The following is a 22,586-nucleotide window of genomic DNA, read 5'->3' as shown; positions in this document are numbered from 1 at the left end:
CAACTTAGGCTACATCGTCACTTCCTATCATGTGTGATTGTGGTCAAGCGTATGCTTGTAGACAATAAATAATAAAAAAACAGCCGTCGTCGTGTCGTAGAATTTTTCTATTCTACAAACACTGTCGTTTAACCAGATCTTAATATTTTAAACCAACCTCGTTTATGTAGTTACTTAACTACCTTACAAAGTGATACTTACTTACCTTACAAAGTGAAGGTCAGCTCAAAGGAGCAAAAGGTTAACCTATAAAAATCAGCAGGTACCTCTTGGTTACTTTCTCAATTAGCCTATATTTACCGCAAAGACCGGTCATTATGAACACCCCACGCCGGTCTTTACTGTTGTTCCAACCGCATTAAGTGTTACGTCTATTGTCGCCCACGGAAGAGCAATTTGAGGAGCGTCAGTAAAACTCCCTTCCGCGCCCTTCTTTAGACAATATTAAAGATTCACGCTTATCAGAAGACATATTTTCTTCTTTATTGTTATCACACTAAAGGACGTGATCATGCAGCCTAAGGTGGAGCGCGCTTGCCTAGAAGGTGCCTATTTACTTTTCGTATAATATCGACAGATTACAGAACCTTACCTATAGAATAGGTAAGGTTAGGAATAGGAGTTCTAAATCTACCATACCCTTTACCTACGCTTTCAGTTGATGTTTCGTCAAAAGTAAACAAGGCGTTTAGGTACTCAACTCATGTTGTAGTATCTTCCGAATCAAAATCGATGCCGAATGAATTGGCCTCTATCATCGAAGGTTCCCGTGTACACATACTGCCATATGTTAGCTTTTTCAAAAAAAACTATTTAAAATTTAAAATAATAAAACAGATATTTGACTCATTCGACGTCACACGATCTCTTCCGAGCAGCCATCTTGAATCGATTTGTATAAATACGGCTGCTTGACGGTTTTTAAGTCAGTCTCGCTCCGACTCGAGACTCAACGACTATTAATACTTTTGTGTTTGGGTCACTATTTTGATTGAGTGGTTGCAATAGCAATTGCGCCCAGATCAAATTAATATTGCAGTTGGGTTATTTAAAGATCAAAACTCTTGATAAGCCTCTGAGCGTTGTGGCTTATGTCCTCGCGAAGGCTTAGTATGAAAGACCATTTTAATAACTTATAAAAATAGTTAAATTATAACGGCCCTTTTGGCCTAAGCTTACAGTTCAGAAAGTGGGATGGAATTAACGCAAAAATCCACTTAAGCATACAAAATATAGTTCACAAATGAATATAATTCGAAGTTAAGGGACAACCCTGGTCCTAGAATAAAATTGGTTGGGACAACCCTGGTCCATTCATTCAACACCCTTTAAGGGACAACCCTGGTCCACTCATTCAACACCCTTTAAGGGACAACCCTGGTCCTAGAGTAAAATGTGTTGGGACAATCCTGGTCCACTCATTCAACACCCTTTAAGGGACAACCCTGGTCCTAGAATAAAATGTGTCGGGACAACCCTGGTCCCGTAGTATTACGAACAACCGTGCCCCTATTAGTATTCTGGACAACCTGGCCTAATATTTAAGTTCGTCGCTCGAGGTCGAACGACCCAATTTGGATGGCCGACTGTTAGCTTTTTCAAAAAAAACTATTTAAAATTTAAAATAATAAAACAGATATTTGACTCATTCGACGTCACACGATCTCTTCCGAGCAGCCATCTTGAATCGATTTGTATAAATACGGCTGCTTGACGGTTTTTAAGTCAGTCTCGCTCCGACTCGAGACTCAACGACTATTAATACTTTTGTGTTTGGGTCACTATTTTGATTGAGTGGTTGCAATAGCAATTGCGCCCAGATCAAATTAATATTGCAGTTGGGTTATTTAAAGATCAAAACTCTTGATAAGCCTCTGAGCGTTGTGGCTTATGTCCTCGCGAAGGCTTAGTATGAAAGACCATTTTAATAACTTATAAAAATAGTTAAATTATAACGGCCCTTTTGGCCTAAGCTTACACATATTTTCCACGTTTTCAATTATTGATGACTGTAGTACATCTGTAGTCCGTTTTCGCTCGATTTGATTCACTCGGATATGTAGGTATTTTGCTGAATGGGTAGGTTTCATTATTGGTGCATAATAATGTGGTTATCATTAATTGACATTTATTGCTCTCCAGCAAATTGGTAACGGACAACAACGTAATAAATCGGCGTATTTACAGCAATAAGATTTATGTAAAGTAGCAGACTTTACATAAATCTTATTACAATTTATAATGTCTATATAGATTGAGTAGGAACGTAATTAAGTGTACTACAACGCTATTGAATACATTATTAGATTAAAAGCTTATATCCGCTTATGAATAACTGTATATAATAATATTGTTACGTACGACGTGATATTATAATATAATCAAGCTAAAGATTAAGTAAACAGTAATATATCAGAATTATACTGCAATTCTGAACGTATGTTTACCTTTCGAGCGAACTTGCAACCAGTTCGACGAGCAGAATGGACGTAAAACCAAATTAATTCAAAACAATCTCGACTTCTAAAATTATCTCGCGTTTTCAAATGCCAATCTGTTCCTGTAAGAATAGATGTTGCCGACGCATGTGGGCATTAAAAATATTACCCATACTATTTATATTAAATGCGAAAGTCTATCTGTCTATCTGCGAGCTTTTCACGGCTCATCCATTCAACCGATTTTGATGAAATTTGCTAAAGAGATAACTTGCATCCCGGGAAAGAAGTAAAGACATGGGCTACTTTTTATCCCCGAAAATTAATGAGTTCCCACGGGATTTTTAAAAAGCTCCATCCACGCGAACGAAGTCGCGGACACCGCAGCTAGTATAACATCTAAATCAATCTATTTTATATTTCATAAAAATTGAAAATTTCATTTGTCTCTTGTTTGTCTAACAAAAGAAGGCTATAACAAAGAGCTCGATTAATCATTTTGAATGTGCCGTTATTTTCCCGATGCTTTTTATTTTTAAGTGCTTAGGTCCAGTTACATGAAAGCAAGTTAAAGTTACGTTATTAGTAACGTTAAACTTTAACCATCAATAAAAATCAAAGTATGTAGATTACACAAGTTGTGTGTATTATAAGCTCCACTATTAAGGCTGATTCACCCCAAGCACGTACACGTGACACGTGCGTAGTGACGCGCGTGAATCCGTAGACATAACTGCACGCATTAGTCTACGCGAACGTTCACGCCACGCAAGCGGTATGCCATGTCTCATACAGTTCCATACATTACAACGCAATGGTACGCGCTACGTCTCTACGCTTACGCAGCCTGTGTGAACGAGCTGTTCAGGTTAAAACTTAAATTTTGATCCAAAATTAGTAAATCCTGACCTGTGCGAACCGATTTCGCTGCGAATTCGCAGCCGAATTGAATTTTAACGGTAGCTTTAACGTCTGTCATATTACTGAACCTTAGTTATACGCGATTTATTTTACATATTTTTTACGACATCACCCATCATAAAACGATGAGCTAGATTAATGTTATCTATTCCGCAATCACTTTTTATTACAACCAATAATACTCCAAACAGATGATAAACGGTTGCTTAAGATACAATGAAAGCACAGATGGTCCCTGTCTTATTTATATTTATTGTATCTTCTTCTTCTAGTGCCATCTCCTATCGGAGGTTGGCAATCATTAAGGCTAACTGGATTTTGTTCTCCGATTTATTATATAACTACAAAATATTTTGCGATCTTTAACACTATAGGTCCTGTCTTCTTTGTGCCAGCATTTTCGTAAGGGTATCCATGCATGATGGGTTCAATGAGATGAAAATGGTCGTCAGAACAAATTTAGTTCCGACATCGATGGGTATACTAGGTACATGTACTTTAGTCATAAAAACTCAACTGTGAGCAATATAAATAGGTACATGACTATTATAGCAGGACTGCTTAATAAAAGCACTTTGCTTCGCAAACTTCAGTTAGTGCTTAGAATATAAACGCAGGCACAATAACTTTGCAAACATTCTAATGGTATATGAAGTAATTATTCAAGAAAGCTTTTAAAAGCTTAGTACGCTAGCGAACAAGCTTTCCTACCAGCTTACATGCACAAACTATAACGATTCATTTATTATTGAGTGGCCGGATTTAATTTTGAGTGAATTCAGCAAGTCAAAGAGCAGGGCAAGCTAGGTAAACTTTGGCAACCCTACAAAAGGGCACGTCACCTCTCCTCAATCTTAAGAGATATCAAGCGTGAGAAATAAATTTCAGACGCGTCGCTCGATATACTCGTAATGCGCGGTCGAGAATTCTGAATTCCACGTTATGCTGTCAAATCTGACCGATCAAGGGGACAAATAGTGCTTGTGGATAGATGGAATGAATAGACTAACTAGATAACTTATATCTAAGCTATCGAATGAAAGAGTTTTGGAGATGCTAAAAATTGTATGAGTGAGCTATGGTGCCGTGGTGAGAGGCAAAGTTTCCGTATTGTATAAAAAATCTCCTACTCTGTCTCACCCAGTCATATGATCAATAAGTACACGCTGCCCAGTCAAAAGTTTGCGTTGTTGCGGCGTTTCAACACTATTTCATTTTTTAGAGTAAATAAGCAACCTACCCTTCTCAAATATAGCCGAGAAGCTTTGCTGTCAAAACAACTATTACACATAAGCGATATAAACGATCCGAACGTTACCTTCAATACGTTGATCCTTTGGAATCAATCACGATCGGCACACGTCGATTAATCATCGTACGTCGTGAATGGATTACACACGCATTTGTGCGGACCCTCGTCCGGATAACGCCCGGCTTAGAAAATGAGATACCAAGTGCTACAATAAACCTGTAGCTGGGAACATGTGTGTGACTTGAAAAGACATAAAGGAGGTAGCATGACATAATATCTTACTTTTATTATGCGCGTTCGGCGCGTTCTTAAAAAACTTGATGTAGGTGCCATTACAAAGTAAGAGCTTTGAAACTTTATCGTTACAGAGTATAGTTTTTACTTCTTTTAAGTTAATGATTTTAAGCTTATTTCGTGGTTTAACGACATTTTTTATTATAAATAACGGGTACATACCACGATTAGTTTGTTTTGTCTAACTGCCGATATTTCAACTTACTTTTAAGTTACATTGACGAATTGTTAATAAAATTGTATAATCTTGGTTGTCGGCCTAGTACATAAACTTCTAGGTGAAGACAATTTTATTTTTGTCTGATATGTAGAAATATACCTATTTATGGCAAAAAAAATTAGAATCTTTTATACCGGTATTTAATTCCTCTTTCTTTAGCACCAGTATTTGACTGCCAGCCAGATGTTACGGTCATGTAGCACTATAATCCTTCATCCAAGTGTAGCACGGCAAGCGCAAATTCTCAAAGTCAAAATCACGTCTGTAATAGTGTCTCAAGATCGCCGTCCCTGTTAGCAAAATCCCGAGGTCGTCCAAGAACGCGCTTGCTAGACGTCGCGTCGTGAGCGTAGACCAGACTTGACCTTCAGCTTTTTACGATTTATGGGTTTTGTCTTTATTCAAAAAATAAAAAGGCTCAGTCATCAGCAACATCATTATCAACCGGTAGCCGTCCACTGCTGCACTCAGGTCTCTAGTAGGGACTTCCACACACCACGGTCTTGCGCCGCCTGAATCCAGCGGCTCCCTGCGACTCGTTTCATGTCGTCTGTCCACCTAGTGGGAAAGGTCCTCTAACGCTGCGTTTTCGAGTACAAAGTTGCAATTCTAACACATTGGGACCCAAACGTTCGGTTTTTCGAACTATATACCCTGCCCGTTGCCACTTCAGCTTTGCAAGCCGTGGTGCTAATGTCGATTCTCTAACGGCCTCCTCCTATCAAATCTATCAGAAATAAAAAGACCTGTTTATAACTATTACATTTTGCATTGCATTTAATCTGTACAAGATTCTATAAATTCTAAGTACCATTTTCGGCTCTTAATTTCAAAGGTAATAAGCTGTGATAGCCTAGTGGTTAGAACGTCCGCCTCCTAATCGGAGGTCGGGGGTTCGATCCCGGGCACGCACCACTAACTTTTCAGTTATGTGCGTTTTAAGCAATTAAATATCACTTGCTTTAACGGTGAAGGAAAACACCGTGAGGAAACCTGCATGCCTGAGAGTTCTCCATGTTCTCAAAGGTGTGTGAAGTCTGCCAATCCGCATTGGGCCAGCGTGGCAGACTATGGCCTAAACCCTTCTCATTCTGAGAGGAGACCCGTACTCAGTAGTGGGGCGGAAATGGGTTGATCATGAATTTCAAAGGTAAGCTTAAAGCTTAGTATGATAATAATTAGAGCTACATTACCAAAAGCCGCTTTTTAAATGAAACGAGCGCAAGTGGAATGCGAGGTCACGTTTCTAGTTAAAGTGAAAACAAACATCGAGAAAAATAGCTTTTAAGCATAAAATACGGCGCATTAACGTTAAGTTTGTACGCGATACGTAATTCGTTTAATTTAAGTCTGCATCCACGTTAATACTTATTCGTGTCCTGTGTTGAATACTCCATGCAGCGTTAACAATATTTTTGCGGTAGGTAAAGTAAAATGCCAGATCCTGATCAAATAATAATTTATACTAAATGTACATTAATGATAATCATCCTAGTAATAAAGAACCATTTGAAAAACAAAAATTACGGTTAAAAAAGTGTGAAAAAAAAGTAGTTCAACCACTCGTTAGTTTTAAACGTTTTTCCATGTAAAGACAACCGAACTGGTGAGTGCTTCTATACGTAGATACATAAATAGGTATCACTTAACACAGCGAACTAGGTTTTTTGCTAGGTGTTGACGCGACTTTACAACCAAATAAATAAACCAATAGATCGTTGATAAAAATCGTCTATGTAATAAAATCATATTTTGTTTTTGCTATCCAAATTATGTAAGTATATGGTTAGGAACTAACCTATACTCGTACTTGGTTTTTCTGATCAGATTCGTGTCTTCTAACTAGATTCCTGACTTATTATAAAAATCGATAAACTTATTTGTGAAAGTTTCAATGGTCTTCTTCAAAGAACACATCCACGCGTATATAATATGTACGCGTCATAGTATATTGTCAAAATCGTCAGATGGCCTAGCCTGTCACCAATAAAAAACGAATGATGTAAATTATGGGCTTTTCTATTTACAGAAAGAAGAAAAGGCATGAGGAAAATAAAAATGGAAGCTGCTCCTAATGACAACAATATTTCTGCGTAAATTTAAATGGAGACTAAGTAGGTACGTTGTAAATTGTTTTCATTTTATATCTTAAACGAAGTACAAAGCAGGTGTTCTAAATCTATTTCAACGACTTGTAATTTTATTTTAAAAACAGAGAGGCATTTAGATTGTTTGTCTTATACTCGATTTATTTATATTCTATATTTTATTCATATTTATATAGGTTACATATAAATATGACTCGAACTTCGAATATAGCCTTATTTAATGTTATTTATGTAGGTTACATAATATTATATCCATAAATAAAATGTAGGATTTCGAATATGTAAATTTCAAAGTTACACGGGTTCAATTATTTGTATGTAAAATCTTAGAGCCCGTGTAACTTTAATACTACGCATTTTTACAGAAATCTGGAAACCCCACAGACCCAGGCGTTCATTTTTAGAACGTGTGTACAAAATGAGATTGAATTAGATTGGTTAATATTCAAATTATTTATTGTATAAATAATGGTTAATATTCGATTATATTGTTTCGAGCTCACTACGAAAACCAACCAAGATCATACGTAGATAAAACTTCACGTATTATTTGCCAATAAAAACACATAACAAAATACCATTTTGTGTAACTCAACCTTAAGATAAAAATACATACTTAATATAGGTACTTTCCAAATATTATTTTTATCACAAAGCAAATAAGAATAGAATTTCTTAAAATACAATTACGTTTCAAAGTTTTTAAATGGAGCGTAGATACTTTATGAATTGCTTTCATTTGATATGAACAAAACACAAAGCAGGTGTGCCAAGTCAATACGAACGACTTGACATTATTTATTTGAACATTTAGCAATCCAAAATAATAAGTTCGTTAAATTCTGTTTTTTCTTGGGAATAAAGACTCTCCAAAGCCGAAGAAAGCGAGTATGATTTTATAAGCTTGAGATGTTCTGAATTGAATTGCAAACATAGAACAAGCTGTTACCAATTAAGACAAAGTTATAATAATACATTCCATCTAAATAAAGTCCAGACTCGCTCACTGATTGACTCACCAACGCCTAGCACAAAAAATTGGACCTAGAATGCTGCCACAAAGTTTCCCTTTACATAATGTAGACAAGGAAACCAGATTTTCCGAAATTCCCACGGGAGTGGAACCGTGGGTGGTCTCCAGTTAAACCAAAACTATCATTAAATGTAAATTAGTTAAAATCGTTAGTTAACTCGTGTTCGTGTTAAGATAATTATAAAAATTTCATTTTATTAACTCATTAACATAACGAGCTCTGAATTTATTTGCAGTAATAAAGTGCGTAAAAAAAGCATTTAACCTATTACGCTGGTCGAGTTTTATATTTCTACAAAACCAACGTTCATTCGAAGTTGGCAGTCAGTTAAAATTCTGCTTGAAAAAAGTTTTCTCTTTTATTATAGGTACAATCTCTGGAATACAATGAAGCGGTTTGTAACGACCCTAGATTTTACACCAAAGTGTTATAAAATTATATAAAAATAATATTAAAATTTTTGCTTCAATTTTATCAAAATCAGGTCAGTGAATACTTGTAGAGATGTACTTACACATACGAACCTAAAATTAATTCTTTTAGACGTTTTAATCTTAATGTGGGCCGTCCGCATTTTCGGAAAGAGGCAAACACCGTTTGGCATGTCGGTGATGCAGCGGCGCGATCGACCGCGGTCGAATTGCGTCGCGAACGATGTGTGCGCGGGCGTTAGTGCTCGAGAGTCGAAATCAAAACGTGAACGACGTAACCCCACGGCGGGACCGCGTGCGTTTGCATCGGCGGGCGGTGCCTGCGCAGACGTCGTAATGCGCGGAGATAATTAATTTGTTTAAATTCTGTACTGGGGCGATACATAAAGTTTATATTAAAGAATACTGAACACGGACCAAGTTGGTGCTTGGAGAGAAACACTCTAAGCAAATATTCTAATAGAAGGGACCACTTTAATTACACAGATATATTTGTTATATAGGGGCGATACCTCCTAAGATCTAAAAGCGATTTATGTTTGAACTGTTGACGACGTGGCTGCTCAGGTGGGGAGAACCGCGTGTCCTCCGGATGTTCGGTGATCTTTGCTTGAGATGGCTTTCGGTGATATTAACTAACTATCTGACATATGACAGAGCGCGTTGGAAGAAACTTATGCGAGGGAGAACCCTGGTGCCTTTGATGCTTTGTCAATCCTAACTAAGGCGAGCCCTAGTGTCTTAGGCGCTTTGTGAATCCTTTGCTGAGATGATTCTAATGTGCTTTAATTACAGACTGACTACAGAGGGCAGGTAATGTTGCTGTTCTGTTTGTATTCTGACATTTGTTGGAATACTTAACCGCCTTGTGGTGGTTACCCAATATTAATAACATACCCATACAAAATTACGCTAATGCATATATACTGAAGGTTGGGTTAAGGCCTGTGGATATTCCCGCAGTGAGTCTGACCCGTCCTTGAAACCTATTACAGGTCTGTAGTGGGAGGGCACCACTATAAAAATGCTATTTCAGCTTCGGCTGCAACGTGGGATCATAAGTGGCACGCACCACTTCCTAAAGTATGCTTGCATACGCTGCGCTGTTTATTTGGATGATGACGTGTGTGGGGGGGGGGAGCTACTGTTCATTGGTATTTTATGTGCCATATTGATCTCTTGATTTATCGAGGGTCCCAGTATGACGATGGGATACCAAGGGAAGGCAGAAGCTCACCGTACGTGGCGTGGTGGAGCTACGTACCATCATCCACTCTAAACCCCTTTTACGCCAACTAGAGTGAATGATGCCGCTACACAACTTCTTCCTTTACGAAGGAAGGAGCACACATACACACACACATACACACGTCTAATAAGTAGGGCCCAATATGATGTGTAGTCTTGTAAGAGCAGTCTCATGATCCTTCATATTTTAATACGTTCCTATGCGCAACCACTCAATTTCAATACTTGAACTCCGTAAAGTCGTTTAGGTCTTGGTGAACTCATTATTTCCGACGCTCTAAAAGTTCTTGGTTTATTATGGACACAACATCACAAGGGGTCCTACCGCTATACGATACACGTGCCACTTTAAAGAAATTGTTTTAAAATGTAATCTTTAGAAAGATCCGAAGGAAAAATAGGGTAGAGTTTCTTAGGACCCCGTTAGTTCAGTTACAGGTTTCCCTCAGAAATGTAGGCAATAGTCGTAAAGCAACTATTCGGGTCTGAACATATTACGTGCAGAGTTGGCTTATAAGATACTAGCTTACGCCCGCGACTTTATCCGCATGGACTACACAAATTTCAAACCCCTATTTTACCCCCTTAGGGGTTGAATTTTCAAAAATCCTTTCTTAGAAGATGTCTTCGTCATAATAGCTATCTGCATTTCTTTCACTCCGATCCGTCCAGTAGTTTGAGCTCAGTCAGTCACCTTTCCCTTTTATACATTTCGATATCGTTATGCTAAGAATCTCTAATTTTCCTATCGATAAGTGTTAGGTATTACCACGATCTTACCTAATGACGAGTAATGTACTCACTTTTCTCTTACATAAATTCAAAATTTAAAAAACCCCGACACAAAACTCTCTAAAAAGTAAATAACTTTCAAACGACTGAACCGATTTTCTTGGATTATAGCTAAGAACACTCAATCAAGCCACCTTTCAAATAAAAAAAAAACTAAATTAAAATCGGTTCATTTGTTTAGGAGCTGCGATGCCACCGACAGATACACAGATACACACGTCAAACTTATAACACCCCTCTTTTTGGGTCGGGGGTCAAAAAAGAATCATAAGATTTTGTTTTTTCTATCGTATTTCACAACTTCTTCCAAAAGGAAGCGGTTCTATTGAACCGTGAGAGGGTTGTAAGTAATAAAATAAAATCACATACGATAAAGTTAGTAGGTGATAAATCATTGCGACTTTCTTGAAAACTTGGTAAAAGCCAAAGATAATCACTTTACCAGAACGTCTGGACGCTTAAGTGATCTTACAGTGTAGTTTTGTTCTTTCGTAGACGTTTACAGGCTTCATTTGTAAAGGAAGATATCCACATCGATTCCGACCGCTGCAAAATAAAATTGAGCTTTAACGCGATCACATAAAGTTTGTTTTGAATTATGACATAAGTTTTTAAACTTATATTTTAGAAAAAAACATAACCAAACTTATCAGCCGAATAAATAGATTTTTTCACTCGTTTTCTTATTATCACACACTAGTATTATAAAGGCCAAAGTTTGTGTGTATGTTTGCTTCTCTTCCACGCAAAAACTACTGCATGGATTTGGCTGAAAGGAATGGAGGTAAATTATACTTTGGATTAACACATAGGCTATTTTCTAATCTCGAGTAATTAAATAAATCTCCCACCTAAAACCTATAGCCACGCGAACGAAGTCGCGAGGATCAGATTAATAAAATTGGTGCTCGGAAAAAATGGATGGCTACTGTCGACTATACTGTATAAGTAACGTTTATCCTGAAACGTGGCCAAATAAGCTTATTTAGCAGAAAAAATGAATTGGCTAAAGCATTCTACTCACGACACTGCAGAAGGGCTGATTTAGGAGCCAGCTAGATTGGAGCAATCTAGTGAGGTGTCTACACATTGTTCTGCCGCTCAGTATCATATCGGATGCATATCTACTCCTGCCGGCCGATCTAGGAGACGATCTAGGATCTAATCAGGGAGCACACGACATGTTCAGAAGGCAATCTAGAATCCTTTCCACTTTGCACCCTAAATCGGCCCTGCCGCATGTCGTGAGTAGAGTACTTAGAAGTAGGCAAAACATAGCAAATAACTGTCTTTGTTCATGCCTTTAGTAAGTATGAGTATTAGTGTCGCTCTATAGTTCAAGGAAAATGTATACAGCAAATTTCTTCTGTTTACAGACTCATTTATTGTACAGCACTGCTACCCATACGCAAGCCATTATACTACGCTGTACAAAGTACAGAAAGCATTGTATTCAAAAGTTACATTTTTAACGAGTAACAAATAACGTACACAATGTTAACTGAGCATGATATGCAAATAAGTGTACAAGTGTAGAACGTAGATCGATTGGACGCTAATTGACGGCACACTAGCTGGTATTTTCCAATTCATGAAACCAAATAGAAACATGGTTGATCGCCCATGAGATGGAAAAACCAAATGAGGGCTGCGATGAACATCTCTTACTCAAGTGATAAGCCATGGAGACGCATTGTTCTGCGTGCCACGGCAGCAATGACGACCACAACCACTCTGTCTCAAACGTAACGATCAAAAAGACAAAGAAATAAAAACATAGCCTAATCCTAATTACACTATCACACTTAATATTATAAAAGCGAAAGTTAGTGCGTACGTGTGTGTGTATATTTATTACTCTTTCACGCAAAAACTACTGGACAGATTTGGCTGAAAGGAACAGAGACAGATTAAAACATAAACCTAGGCTACTTTTTATCCCGGAAAATCAAAGAGTTCCCACGGGATTTTGAAAAACCTTAATCCACGCTGAGGAAGTTGCGGGCATCAGCTAGTAAGCTTCTAGTAAGCTAGTATTATATAAAACATAAAAATGTTTCTACCTACTTACTATGTCCATTATAGACTTTGAAACCAGTCAACCGATATGCCCCGAATCGGTTTTATTAGAAAGGCAATAATGCGAAGATTGTTTTAGACCACTAAAACAATGACACACATTCTTTTTGTAGCGTAGTAGCACACGTAAGTAGTAGTTAAAACTAAAAGTACTTTGAGAACATATAATATCAGCAGCCCGAGCGCAATCAGTGTCACGCATCTACCTCACGGTTTGTGCAACGATTTGTCGATGAAAATCTAATGGCAGACAGTGGGGACGTCTTACTGGAGTAAAAACATAAAACTATAAAAATAGCAGTGTTTTTTTTGGATTTTCAAATTGAACAGCAAAAATTAAAATTTTATAATATTTTGTGATATAAAACCATTTACATATTATCGGCACTCCAATCATTATTAACATTAGCATGTCGGTGATGCGATCTTGAAGTACTTACCCAAAGAATTTTTAAGTACTTTAAGAATTATTATATGGTACATCCATGATTTACTCATCCCAAATTGCCCAACGTACCCAAAGGAGTTTTCACTTCAAAAACCGTGAGAAAATAATGTCATGTTGATTGTGCTTGGGCTACGGCAGGTCAACAAAATTCAAGCGGAAGTGATTTGCTACGAGTAAATTACTAAAGTACACGACGGAAAAGGTTGAAGTGACTGCTCAGGTTTGACATAGGTCCCGATTGTTGTCAGAGTTGAAAAGCCAGAGTTCCCGTAGAGACTTCGAGAACACGTTTTTACAAAAATGGTGTTAGTATTCCGTACCTAAAAACCTGCGCCCACCTAATCATTATGGATTCAAACTTGTAGACCTCTTTGTCCTTTCCTCTGCCTGTTTGTATGTCTGTCATTTTATAAAATACAACTACATAATACTAAAAAGCTAAAACTTAGCATAATTACAGAAACTACAATGTAGTATGTAGTACTAAATCCGTGTACGTAAATCTGGAAGAGAAAAACTTGAAGGTCGGAAAAAATACCTACGTAGCAGTGGCGTGCAACTCATAGAGGCATAACAGCACTGCTTACCCTAGTTGTAATAAATCCATGCTTATTTTTCATTATGACCCGCGAGAAAATATGTTGTAGAGTAGATGCATACCCTGGCTTCAAATTCTGTGCACGCCACTGCTACGTGGTACCCCCTCTTTGAGGTCCTCGTTAAATGGGTGATTTAAAATAATACAAAAAATGCACTTTATGGACTCAGATAGAAATCTACACCACCTGTATTAGGATGAGACCATCAAATAGCAAACTATTAGTCGTTAATGCCACCCATAATGCATTAGCCCAAGCCCCAAACACTCTTCAATTTAACGATGCTTTCAAATCACACCGCCCCCCAACAATTAATCATCGCAGATCTGTTGTGAATGTATTACGTACACATATTTGTAAAATCTTTGCTGAATAGCGCCAGATTTAGATAAGTGCTACATAAATCACTTACGACTAGAGATGGACCGTTTCACAGATAGCATGTGAAAAGTCTTATCAAAAAAAAAATCACATGATTTTGTTAGATCAGTAAACAAGTGGGCTAGTGTTACATTGATATCTAACACTAGATTACTTAGTTACTGAAAATTGCCTGTAAAAAATCATTATGCTTGAAACTCATGAAGTTTGAAAATTATAACATTTAATACCGCTTTATTGTCTAAATCACGCGCGCGTACAGTCATCAACCCAAGACAAGACGCTAAAGAACGCGCAAGCGAGAACATTCGCATCGATGCTGTGTGATAGGAAGTGAAAAACATCCAGTTAAATTTATGTAGCAAGCAATTGTTTGCTACGTTTCACGAAAAGCCACTTTACGTGAAATAGCAGCGCTTTTGATCGTCACAATTTTTCTGGTTAGTTTAATTGTGATTGTGAAAATTGAAAAATCACCGTGCATGAAAAATCGCATCCGAAATGAAGTGAAGAAAAATAATAATTTCACAAATTGAAAATGATTTTTAAAAGTAGCAATAATGCCCATCTCTGCTTACAACCCATTTGTACATACAGCAAGCATCAAAAGACTCGTGTTGGCGGATTCACTTAAAAAGAGTCATCGCAGTCTTGTTGCGACGAGATTGCTGATAAGTTCGACGTCCTACAAATTATTATTAAAGAAACGACGCGAATTATTACTTTAGACAAGCTTTTGTGTTTTATTATTTTGTCTGTGTAAAAAGAAAATAAATAAATACTTCTACTATCACTAAGTTGCGTATCATAGGGAGACGTGTGACCTCAAGCAACGTTGACCGGTGACCCAAGTCGTTAACTGTATGGGTAACCGATTCCTACCATTATGTGATTAATGGAAGCGGACACCACTCTCAGCAATGAGAAATACGACGCAGAGATAGATAAGACATGGACCACAGAGAAAGAGACCTCATAATTTAGGCGTCTAAAACATGCCCCAACTCAATTTATGAAGACTGCAATAGAACTAACAATTTCTTTTTAATAAACATAGTAGGTAAATAACGACATTCTATTTTACTTTTGTTACGAATTACGATATCTATCAAGAATTTCAAGTTTTCACTTGACAAAGGTAACTGAAATGACTTTAGGTATTCATTAAAAAGCAAAGGTATACCTACCCTGCCTACGCTCTTTACTAAATGACAAATTAAGCACGTTCTCTTGTTCAACCGTCATTCAGGTTTTCTTTCTGTATTGTTCACAAACATTTAATTATACATACATTAATTATAGGTACACAGATAGCCATCCTCTGTAAACTGTAAATATGTGAGGATGGCGAGTTTACTATATACTATAAACTAATCTATTAAGAACAAAATTATTAATATTTAATAAACAAAAATAAGCAGACCAGCAAAAAAGCAGAAAATATAGAATGTACAGTTGAGGCCATTTTGCAAGACATCATCATTTATAGTTTTGTGCTACCTCTCTGAATTAATTAGTAATAGCTGTGGCAGCTATTCCATTACAAATTATTATTTTTTAGTTGAAATTGAAGTAAAAGCAAAAATCACGTACCAAACCGTGTGTTTGTTTGAGTTTATTTAAGCCCCGACGAGCGACTGAACATAAATCCGAATTTATTCAAAACAATTCCGGACTATTTCTAAAGCCATCATGCGTTTTCAAACATCGATCTGTTGCGGTTTCGCTACACTCGTATTCTTGCTGAAAATACAACACTGAACATTTTGAACACGTTACAAGCTGAACGTTCAATGTACTACAGTGTAAAGTCCGGCATCCACCAGAGCGGAGATATGTTAAGCAGACCAACCAGACTATTGTTACATGACGTGATAATTTTTTCGCGTCATCTATCAGTTATCTGATTGGTTTGCTGAACACATCTCCGCCATGGCGGATACCGGACCTAAGGTGTCAATGTGACGCTCTGAGTTCGGAGATCTACGTTCTGTGTTTGCTTACCTAATAAGTGTAAATTAAAAATTTATAACACCCCCGACAAGTGCAGGTTACTACTGTACTAGTTACTACTAGAAAAGAGCTGATCAAACGGCTGAGCCAAGTTTCTTGGATTATATGCAACACTCTCGATCTTTCAAACAAAAAAAACTAACTTAAAATCGGTTCATTAATTTAGGAGCTACGATGCCACAGACAGATACACAAATACACACTTCAAACTTATAACATCCCTCTTTTTGGGTCGGGGGTTAAAAAGTGCCTAAGCTGCAAGCTACAATCATGAATGGGAAGCTGGAAGAAATCTCTGTTTAGAAACAAGCGTTTCAAATGGATACTTAATTGTACCTACAATAGTACATAAGCAATCATTTTTGATTGCTCAGTAATCAGTAGTACTCAGGTGGAGCAGAAATTTTGTCTCAGAACACTGGAGCGTTAGAAGTGGGATCGTTACCTAGCATTTTGTACTGTCGACACACTGCAAGCCGTCCGGCTACAGTACGGTCAATGTACTTAAGTCTATACAGTGGAACGTAACCACAAAAGCACCAAAGTCACGTTGAATCCAGCGTATAAAGACACTGTGTATCTAAGCTTCCATTTATCCACAGAATGCGGGAAAGTAAAGAGGATACCTACTAAAGAAGAACTCTTTTTTTATTTTATTTTTTATTTCTCTTACATCAATTGTATTGGATTTGTTTTCGTCCATCTTTACAGAATTTTATGTGAAATACTTTTAAAATAACAAAGGAAAATAGCATCGAGGACAAATAAAAGACGACTAAAATCTTCGCGGTTTTCCCCCCATTCTTTTCGATTACCAAAACATTCTGTTCAACTCAAATGAAAACCACTATTTAGAAAATAACGACTCAAATTCTTTTCTGAAAAGTTACTCAAGAAGTGCAAACGTTGTTTTATAGCTTCGTCTAGAGTCTAGACTAACTTGCAAATGCTTCAATGTAGAGTTGCCACTAAGTATAAACATCAGTACCTACTGCTAGGGTCAATTAGTTTTTAAAAACATTGTGTTCTAGTAATATAATATACTAGATTATGCCTGCGACTTCATCTGCCTGGACAACACAAATTTTAAAACCCCTAATATTAAGGATTGAATTTTCAAAAATCCTTTCTTAGCGGATGTCTATGTCATAATCAGTCAGTCAGTCAGCTTTCCTATAATATATTTAGATTTTATAATTCATGTGTACATCTGGCGGTGATCTTTTTAGCAGTCATGCCGGATGAGCTTACTGCGCTACAAAAATAAAGCTACGAGATGTTGACACCTAACATAAAACACGACAAGTGGGTTGGAAAACATACATTAATTACTTTTTTCTAGTATAAACTGTAAACAGGGCAATTTATTCTGGTGGATTTGGTTAATTTTACAGTTTTCGGGACTAAAATAAACGCGCTAGCATACTTGGTTCTTTCAATCTAAATACCTATACTTCTTCTCTCATTTACTTTCATGGAAATTAGGTATTCGCTTATCTATACATAGGTTTATTTAATGGCAACTAAGGGATAGCTTGGTCCTAAAATTTTTATAATAAGAATATTATAGTAAAATAAGTAATAAACAAATAGTAATAAATATAGCTATGACTCAATAAGAGTAGCTGCCTAGTCAGCCTCAGAAAAGTGCTAGCCTTTGTGCCAGATTCTAATCAATGTCGATAAGTCATTGAACAGAGTTGTGTTTGTGAACAAGTGTACTTAAATTAAAAATTTATAACACCCCCGACAAGTGAAGGTTACAGTAACTAAAAAAGAGCTGATAACTTTCAAACGGCTGAACCGATTTTCTTGGATTATAGCTAAGAACACTTTCGATCAAGCCACCTTTCAAACAAAAAAAAAAACTAAATTAAAATCGGTTCTTTAGTTTAGGAGCTACTTTAGTACAGACAGATACACAGATACACACGTCAAACTCATAACACCCCTCTTTTTGGCTCGGGGGTTAAAAATGGACGTTATGACACTGTAAATATTTAGTGTGCGTGTGTAGCCAATTTATTTACAAATCATCGAGCATTTTATTTTATATTAACGATGCGTGCGCGCGCTTTATAAATAGAAATTATAAACATACTTTATCTAAAATTTCACAAGAAACATTTAATTCAGGGTCAGTATATAAAAAGTATTAAAGCGAGTATCATTCTTTCATCACGGTGTGTAGGCAGTGGTATTCAACTATTCAAATAACATCTGAAAGATCTAAGAGACTAGAATTTACCTATTCAGTAACTAAACTAAACTTCTATAAATAAATCCTTTCCGTTTAAATATAAAAGTCGGACTCGATCTTAGGGTTCCGTACCTCAAGAGGAAAAAGGAACCCTTATAGGATCACTTTCAGCCGGGTAAAGTCTAGTACAAAACGTGGGCGTAAAAGTATGACCATAAGATCACATTCTCGTATATCTGTCGTGTTTGTCAAGATACTATAGGGTACTTTCCGTTGACCTCAAATCATGAAATTTCACAGTTAGGTATGTATTATAGCACAAGTAAAGGTAAAGTCCTTACATCACAAAAAAAATTGATATTTTTGTACGATGGTACGGAACCCTTTCTGTGCGAATCCGACTCACACTTCCCGGTTTTACATTGTGAGATACGATTGCACTTGACGACAATCATGCCTGAGAAACAGAGCAATGATGAGATCTAGTTGGAGCACGCTTGCCTAGAAGAAGCCTATTCACTCTTGCCTTGAAGATATTCAAACCATACTTGGCAGGAAACACGGACGCCGGATCTTGTCTCTTTCTCGACTTTTTGGCATTATGAATTACATTTTTAACCCCCGACCCAAAAAAAGGGGTGTTATAAGTTTGACGTGTGTATCTGTGTATCTGTCACATGTGTGGCATCGTAGCTCTTAAACGAATGAACCGATTTTAATTTAGTTTTTTTTTTGTTTGAAAGGTAGCTTAGCTTGATCGAGAGTGTTCTTAGCTATAATCAAAGAAAATCGGTTCAGTCGTTTGAAAGTTATCAGCTCTTTTCTAGTTTTCTTATAGAGGTTTTTGTGTCGGTGGTTTTTTTAATTTTGAGTTAGTGTTAAAAGTTTCTAACAAACTATATTTTATAAATATTCCAAAATAAGATTGGTTTACTTATCCAAAGTCTGGATCAACTTTTACGAGCTTCGCTCTTGTTAAATAGAGTTTACTTTATCTTGGCACTTCAGTTACCTTCTCTGAATTGCTTTTATCTTCAGTGAATTCCAAAGCAGGTTCTTATCAAATCAATACAAACGTTTTGGCATTATTTATTCTAAGTCTAGGGAAAGAAAACCTGGCTCATAATGCAGCAATGAACTTTATCTGCTATCGCCAAACGAGTAAAGTGATCGCAAAACACGGTCGATCGATCGTGAACGATAGTCCAATCAGAACACGACGAGGCGTATACAACTGATCTCAGCGAGGCTTGGGCTTCATCTTTACTCTGACTGGGATCATGTGTTGCCATTTTACAATTGAAACTTGGACCATTTGTTATGAAATTATGAAATCAATGTAACCGATTCATGCTGAAAGTAAACATTGTGTGCTAGTGCTACGTCTTACTGAGGATTTAACAATCAGTAAGGTTTAATTTCGAGCCAATCAATAAAAAAAAAAACAAGAAATCGTGAAGATTGAAGACCCAGATTAAAATCTCTACAGATATAAGAGATATAAGAGACAGGTGCCATCGACAGTCTTATATTTATAAACATCAAAGCAACCTGTGAAACCAACAACCGCTATGAATTCTTATGAAAGTTGTATTTTTGTTTCACTACTATTTAATTTCTGCCACTGCACTGTAATGGTGACGGGCGAATAATGAAACATTTATTAACGCTTTAAATCCAATATCACTCATGACGTGGACTAAATACCATAACAAGTGTAAATTAAAAATTTATAACACCCCCGACAAGTGAAGGTTACAGTAACTAGAAAAGAGCTGATAACTTTCAAACGACTGAACCGATTTTCTTGGATTATAGCTAAGAACACTCTCGATCAAGCCACCTTTCAAACAAAAAAAACTAAATTAAAATCAGTTCATTAGTTTAGGATCTACGATGTCACAGACAGATACACAGATACACACGTCAAACTTATAACACCCCTCTTTTTGGGTCGGGGGTTAAAAAGGACATATCCATGGCATTTTGTCCACATAATTACACACAATCCATATTAATGTTTAACGTCCGTAATTAGTATATCATGTTCGTTGCCCTTTCACGGCAAATTCATTTAACGATTTTGGCTTTTGGTACAGAGATAACTTTCATTGATCGATAAAGATTTTACTTACTACTTTTCCAACGCAACTTTTCCCCCGAAAAATGAAAGAGTTCCCACACGATTTTTAAAAATCTCATATCTACGTAAACATCGTTAATCAGATACTTTTCTAAGTCGCAAGTTATCTTTACGATAAATATAAACTGAAGACAAGATAGATGTAAGAAGTTATATTAGCGGTATAAGGCGAAGATACTCTTAATTCATACCAAGGTATGAACTTATGTTTGTAAAGGGGAGGCAAGCAGACGCCATCAGTCCTATCAGTCCTACTTCAGGACCATTCCATTTTGATTACTTGGCTACATCCAGGGATGTGGCCAACTAATCAAATCAGCAACTCTTGCCAAAACGCGTTGTTAGTATAGTAGGGACCTATTAAAACGTTTACTAAATAATATTGTTACTTTAAAAAACAACACAGAAAAAAATAATGCCGATAGATGTTCGCGCGAAATAATTAAAAGATTCTTCCTATTCCAACTCATTAACTTTATGAGCTTTGAGCGTACCTGAAGCGATAAAATTCGTTTTAAAATGCTCTCCTCTACGTTCCACGGCAACGTTTTATGTGTCTACCACACTTACTGCGTTTGAAGACTGGTAACGGTACTTAGATTGCGAAAGTTTGTTTCATTTCTTGGTGAATTTTATAGTGAACTTTAACCTTACTTTAACTGAGGCGCTAGTGTAAGTTTTCAAGTGCACCTTAACACGACGTCGAGTATGTTGTATATACCAGAAATTATAATGCATACATTTTGAGAACGCACTCGCCATATTTGTTCTATGTGTCAACTGTCAAGTCAAAAGCACGATGTAAATCGCTGCGAATGCAAAATCCACCATGTAATTTACGTTTATGATGTCATTTTGTTCAGTTTTAAAAGACGTGTGTGCATGCAGAAACCCATTCTTTAGTGTGGATGCTAATTCGAGTTAACCTATTTAGCTATGCCATTTTGAACTAAAATAAACCAAATCTTTTCAAAAAATAAGTAGAATAAAGTCTCCTGAAAACTTATGATTTTCCATATAGCGGAACTATATATCCATGCGCAGTGACGATATAGTGTGTCCTCAAAATTAATTGTGTATTATATAATATTATATAAGTAAAACTGTAGTTACGTTACTATGCTATTATGCCTAGAGATGATAAATCTTGACGTTTGTTCGTCCTTGTCACTAACTTAACTCAAAAACTTATACGAAGACCTTAAACTGAACTTTCATGGTGTTACTATACAAAATCGTCGCATGTTTTAAATGGACAGAAGGATCATAAATTCAATCTTATGTTTCGAGAGATAATCTGCTATAACAGTCATACATAAACAACAAAGATAAAAACTGGCAGCTAGTGGTGGTAATCATAAAGACTCACCGGACATTAGCAAGCGTGTGTCGGCGGCTCTTGAGGTATCTGCCGTGGTACTTCTGCAGTTCCCCGATGCTGCCCTGCTCGGCCTGCATCCTGCCGTGCGCGGGCGCGGCCGCGGGCGCCTCGTCCGGCCCAGAAGGCGACGAGCCGACGACGCCGGCGCCACGCTTACGTGCCTTGTTGGACTTCCTAGCCGCCGCGGATATGCATATCTTCACCGACGAAGGGCTACCGAAGCTGCGTTTCTTTCCCGAACTCCTGGACGAGGTGTACGCTGTGTCTGTACTGCTTCTTGTGCTTTTGTATGAAGGGGTGAGGGTTGCGTCCGTGTTGTCCTCGAGGGGCCAGTCGGAATCGTCCTCCTCCTCGATGCCCGGCAGAGGCGACTGTTGGCCGATCGGACGTGGAGAGTTTATTACTAGTTGCTCTGGAGCGACTGAAATTAAGCAACAGATAACTTGATCAATCCCAATTTACATACAACAATTCCCTAATGCCTATCTCAGGTGAAATCTATAGGGTGCACTTTGACTTTGCTTAGACTTAAGTTTCAGTTAAAACGAGACTTTATGCCAGGCGGTAGAACGCTGTCTCGTTTTAACAAAGTCAAAGTGTGCTA

The 22,586-nt window shown here is 37.2% G+C and overlaps 1 protein-coding gene across 3 annotated transcripts in view; it reads right to left on the bottom strand.

The window, feature by feature from the left end:
- Window positions 1-22,586, bottom strand: part of LOC123866919 (cAMP-specific 3',5'-cyclic phosphodiesterase) — a 600,070-nt gene that overhangs the window by 462,152 nt on the left and 115,332 nt on the right. The window contains exon 2 of one of the 3 annotated variants that reach the window (XM_045908712.1): window positions 21,971-22,403. The exons of the other annotated variants lie outside the window; for them this stretch is intronic. Within the exon in view, the coding sequence (XP_045764668.1) occupies window positions 21,971-22,059 (89 nt within the window). The 5' untranslated portion in view covers window positions 22,060-22,403. The remainder of the gene's footprint in view (window positions 1-21,970; window positions 22,404-22,586) is intronic. 3 annotated transcript variants of the gene reach the window in all.

Source organism: Maniola jurtina, chromosome 7, assembly GCF_905333055.1.
Source record: "Maniola jurtina chromosome 7, ilManJurt1.1, whole genome shotgun sequence".
Lineage (NCBI taxonomy): Eukaryota > Metazoa > Arthropoda > Insecta > Lepidoptera > Nymphalidae > Maniola > Maniola jurtina.
This window is presented reverse-complemented; position numbering and strand designations above follow the sequence as displayed.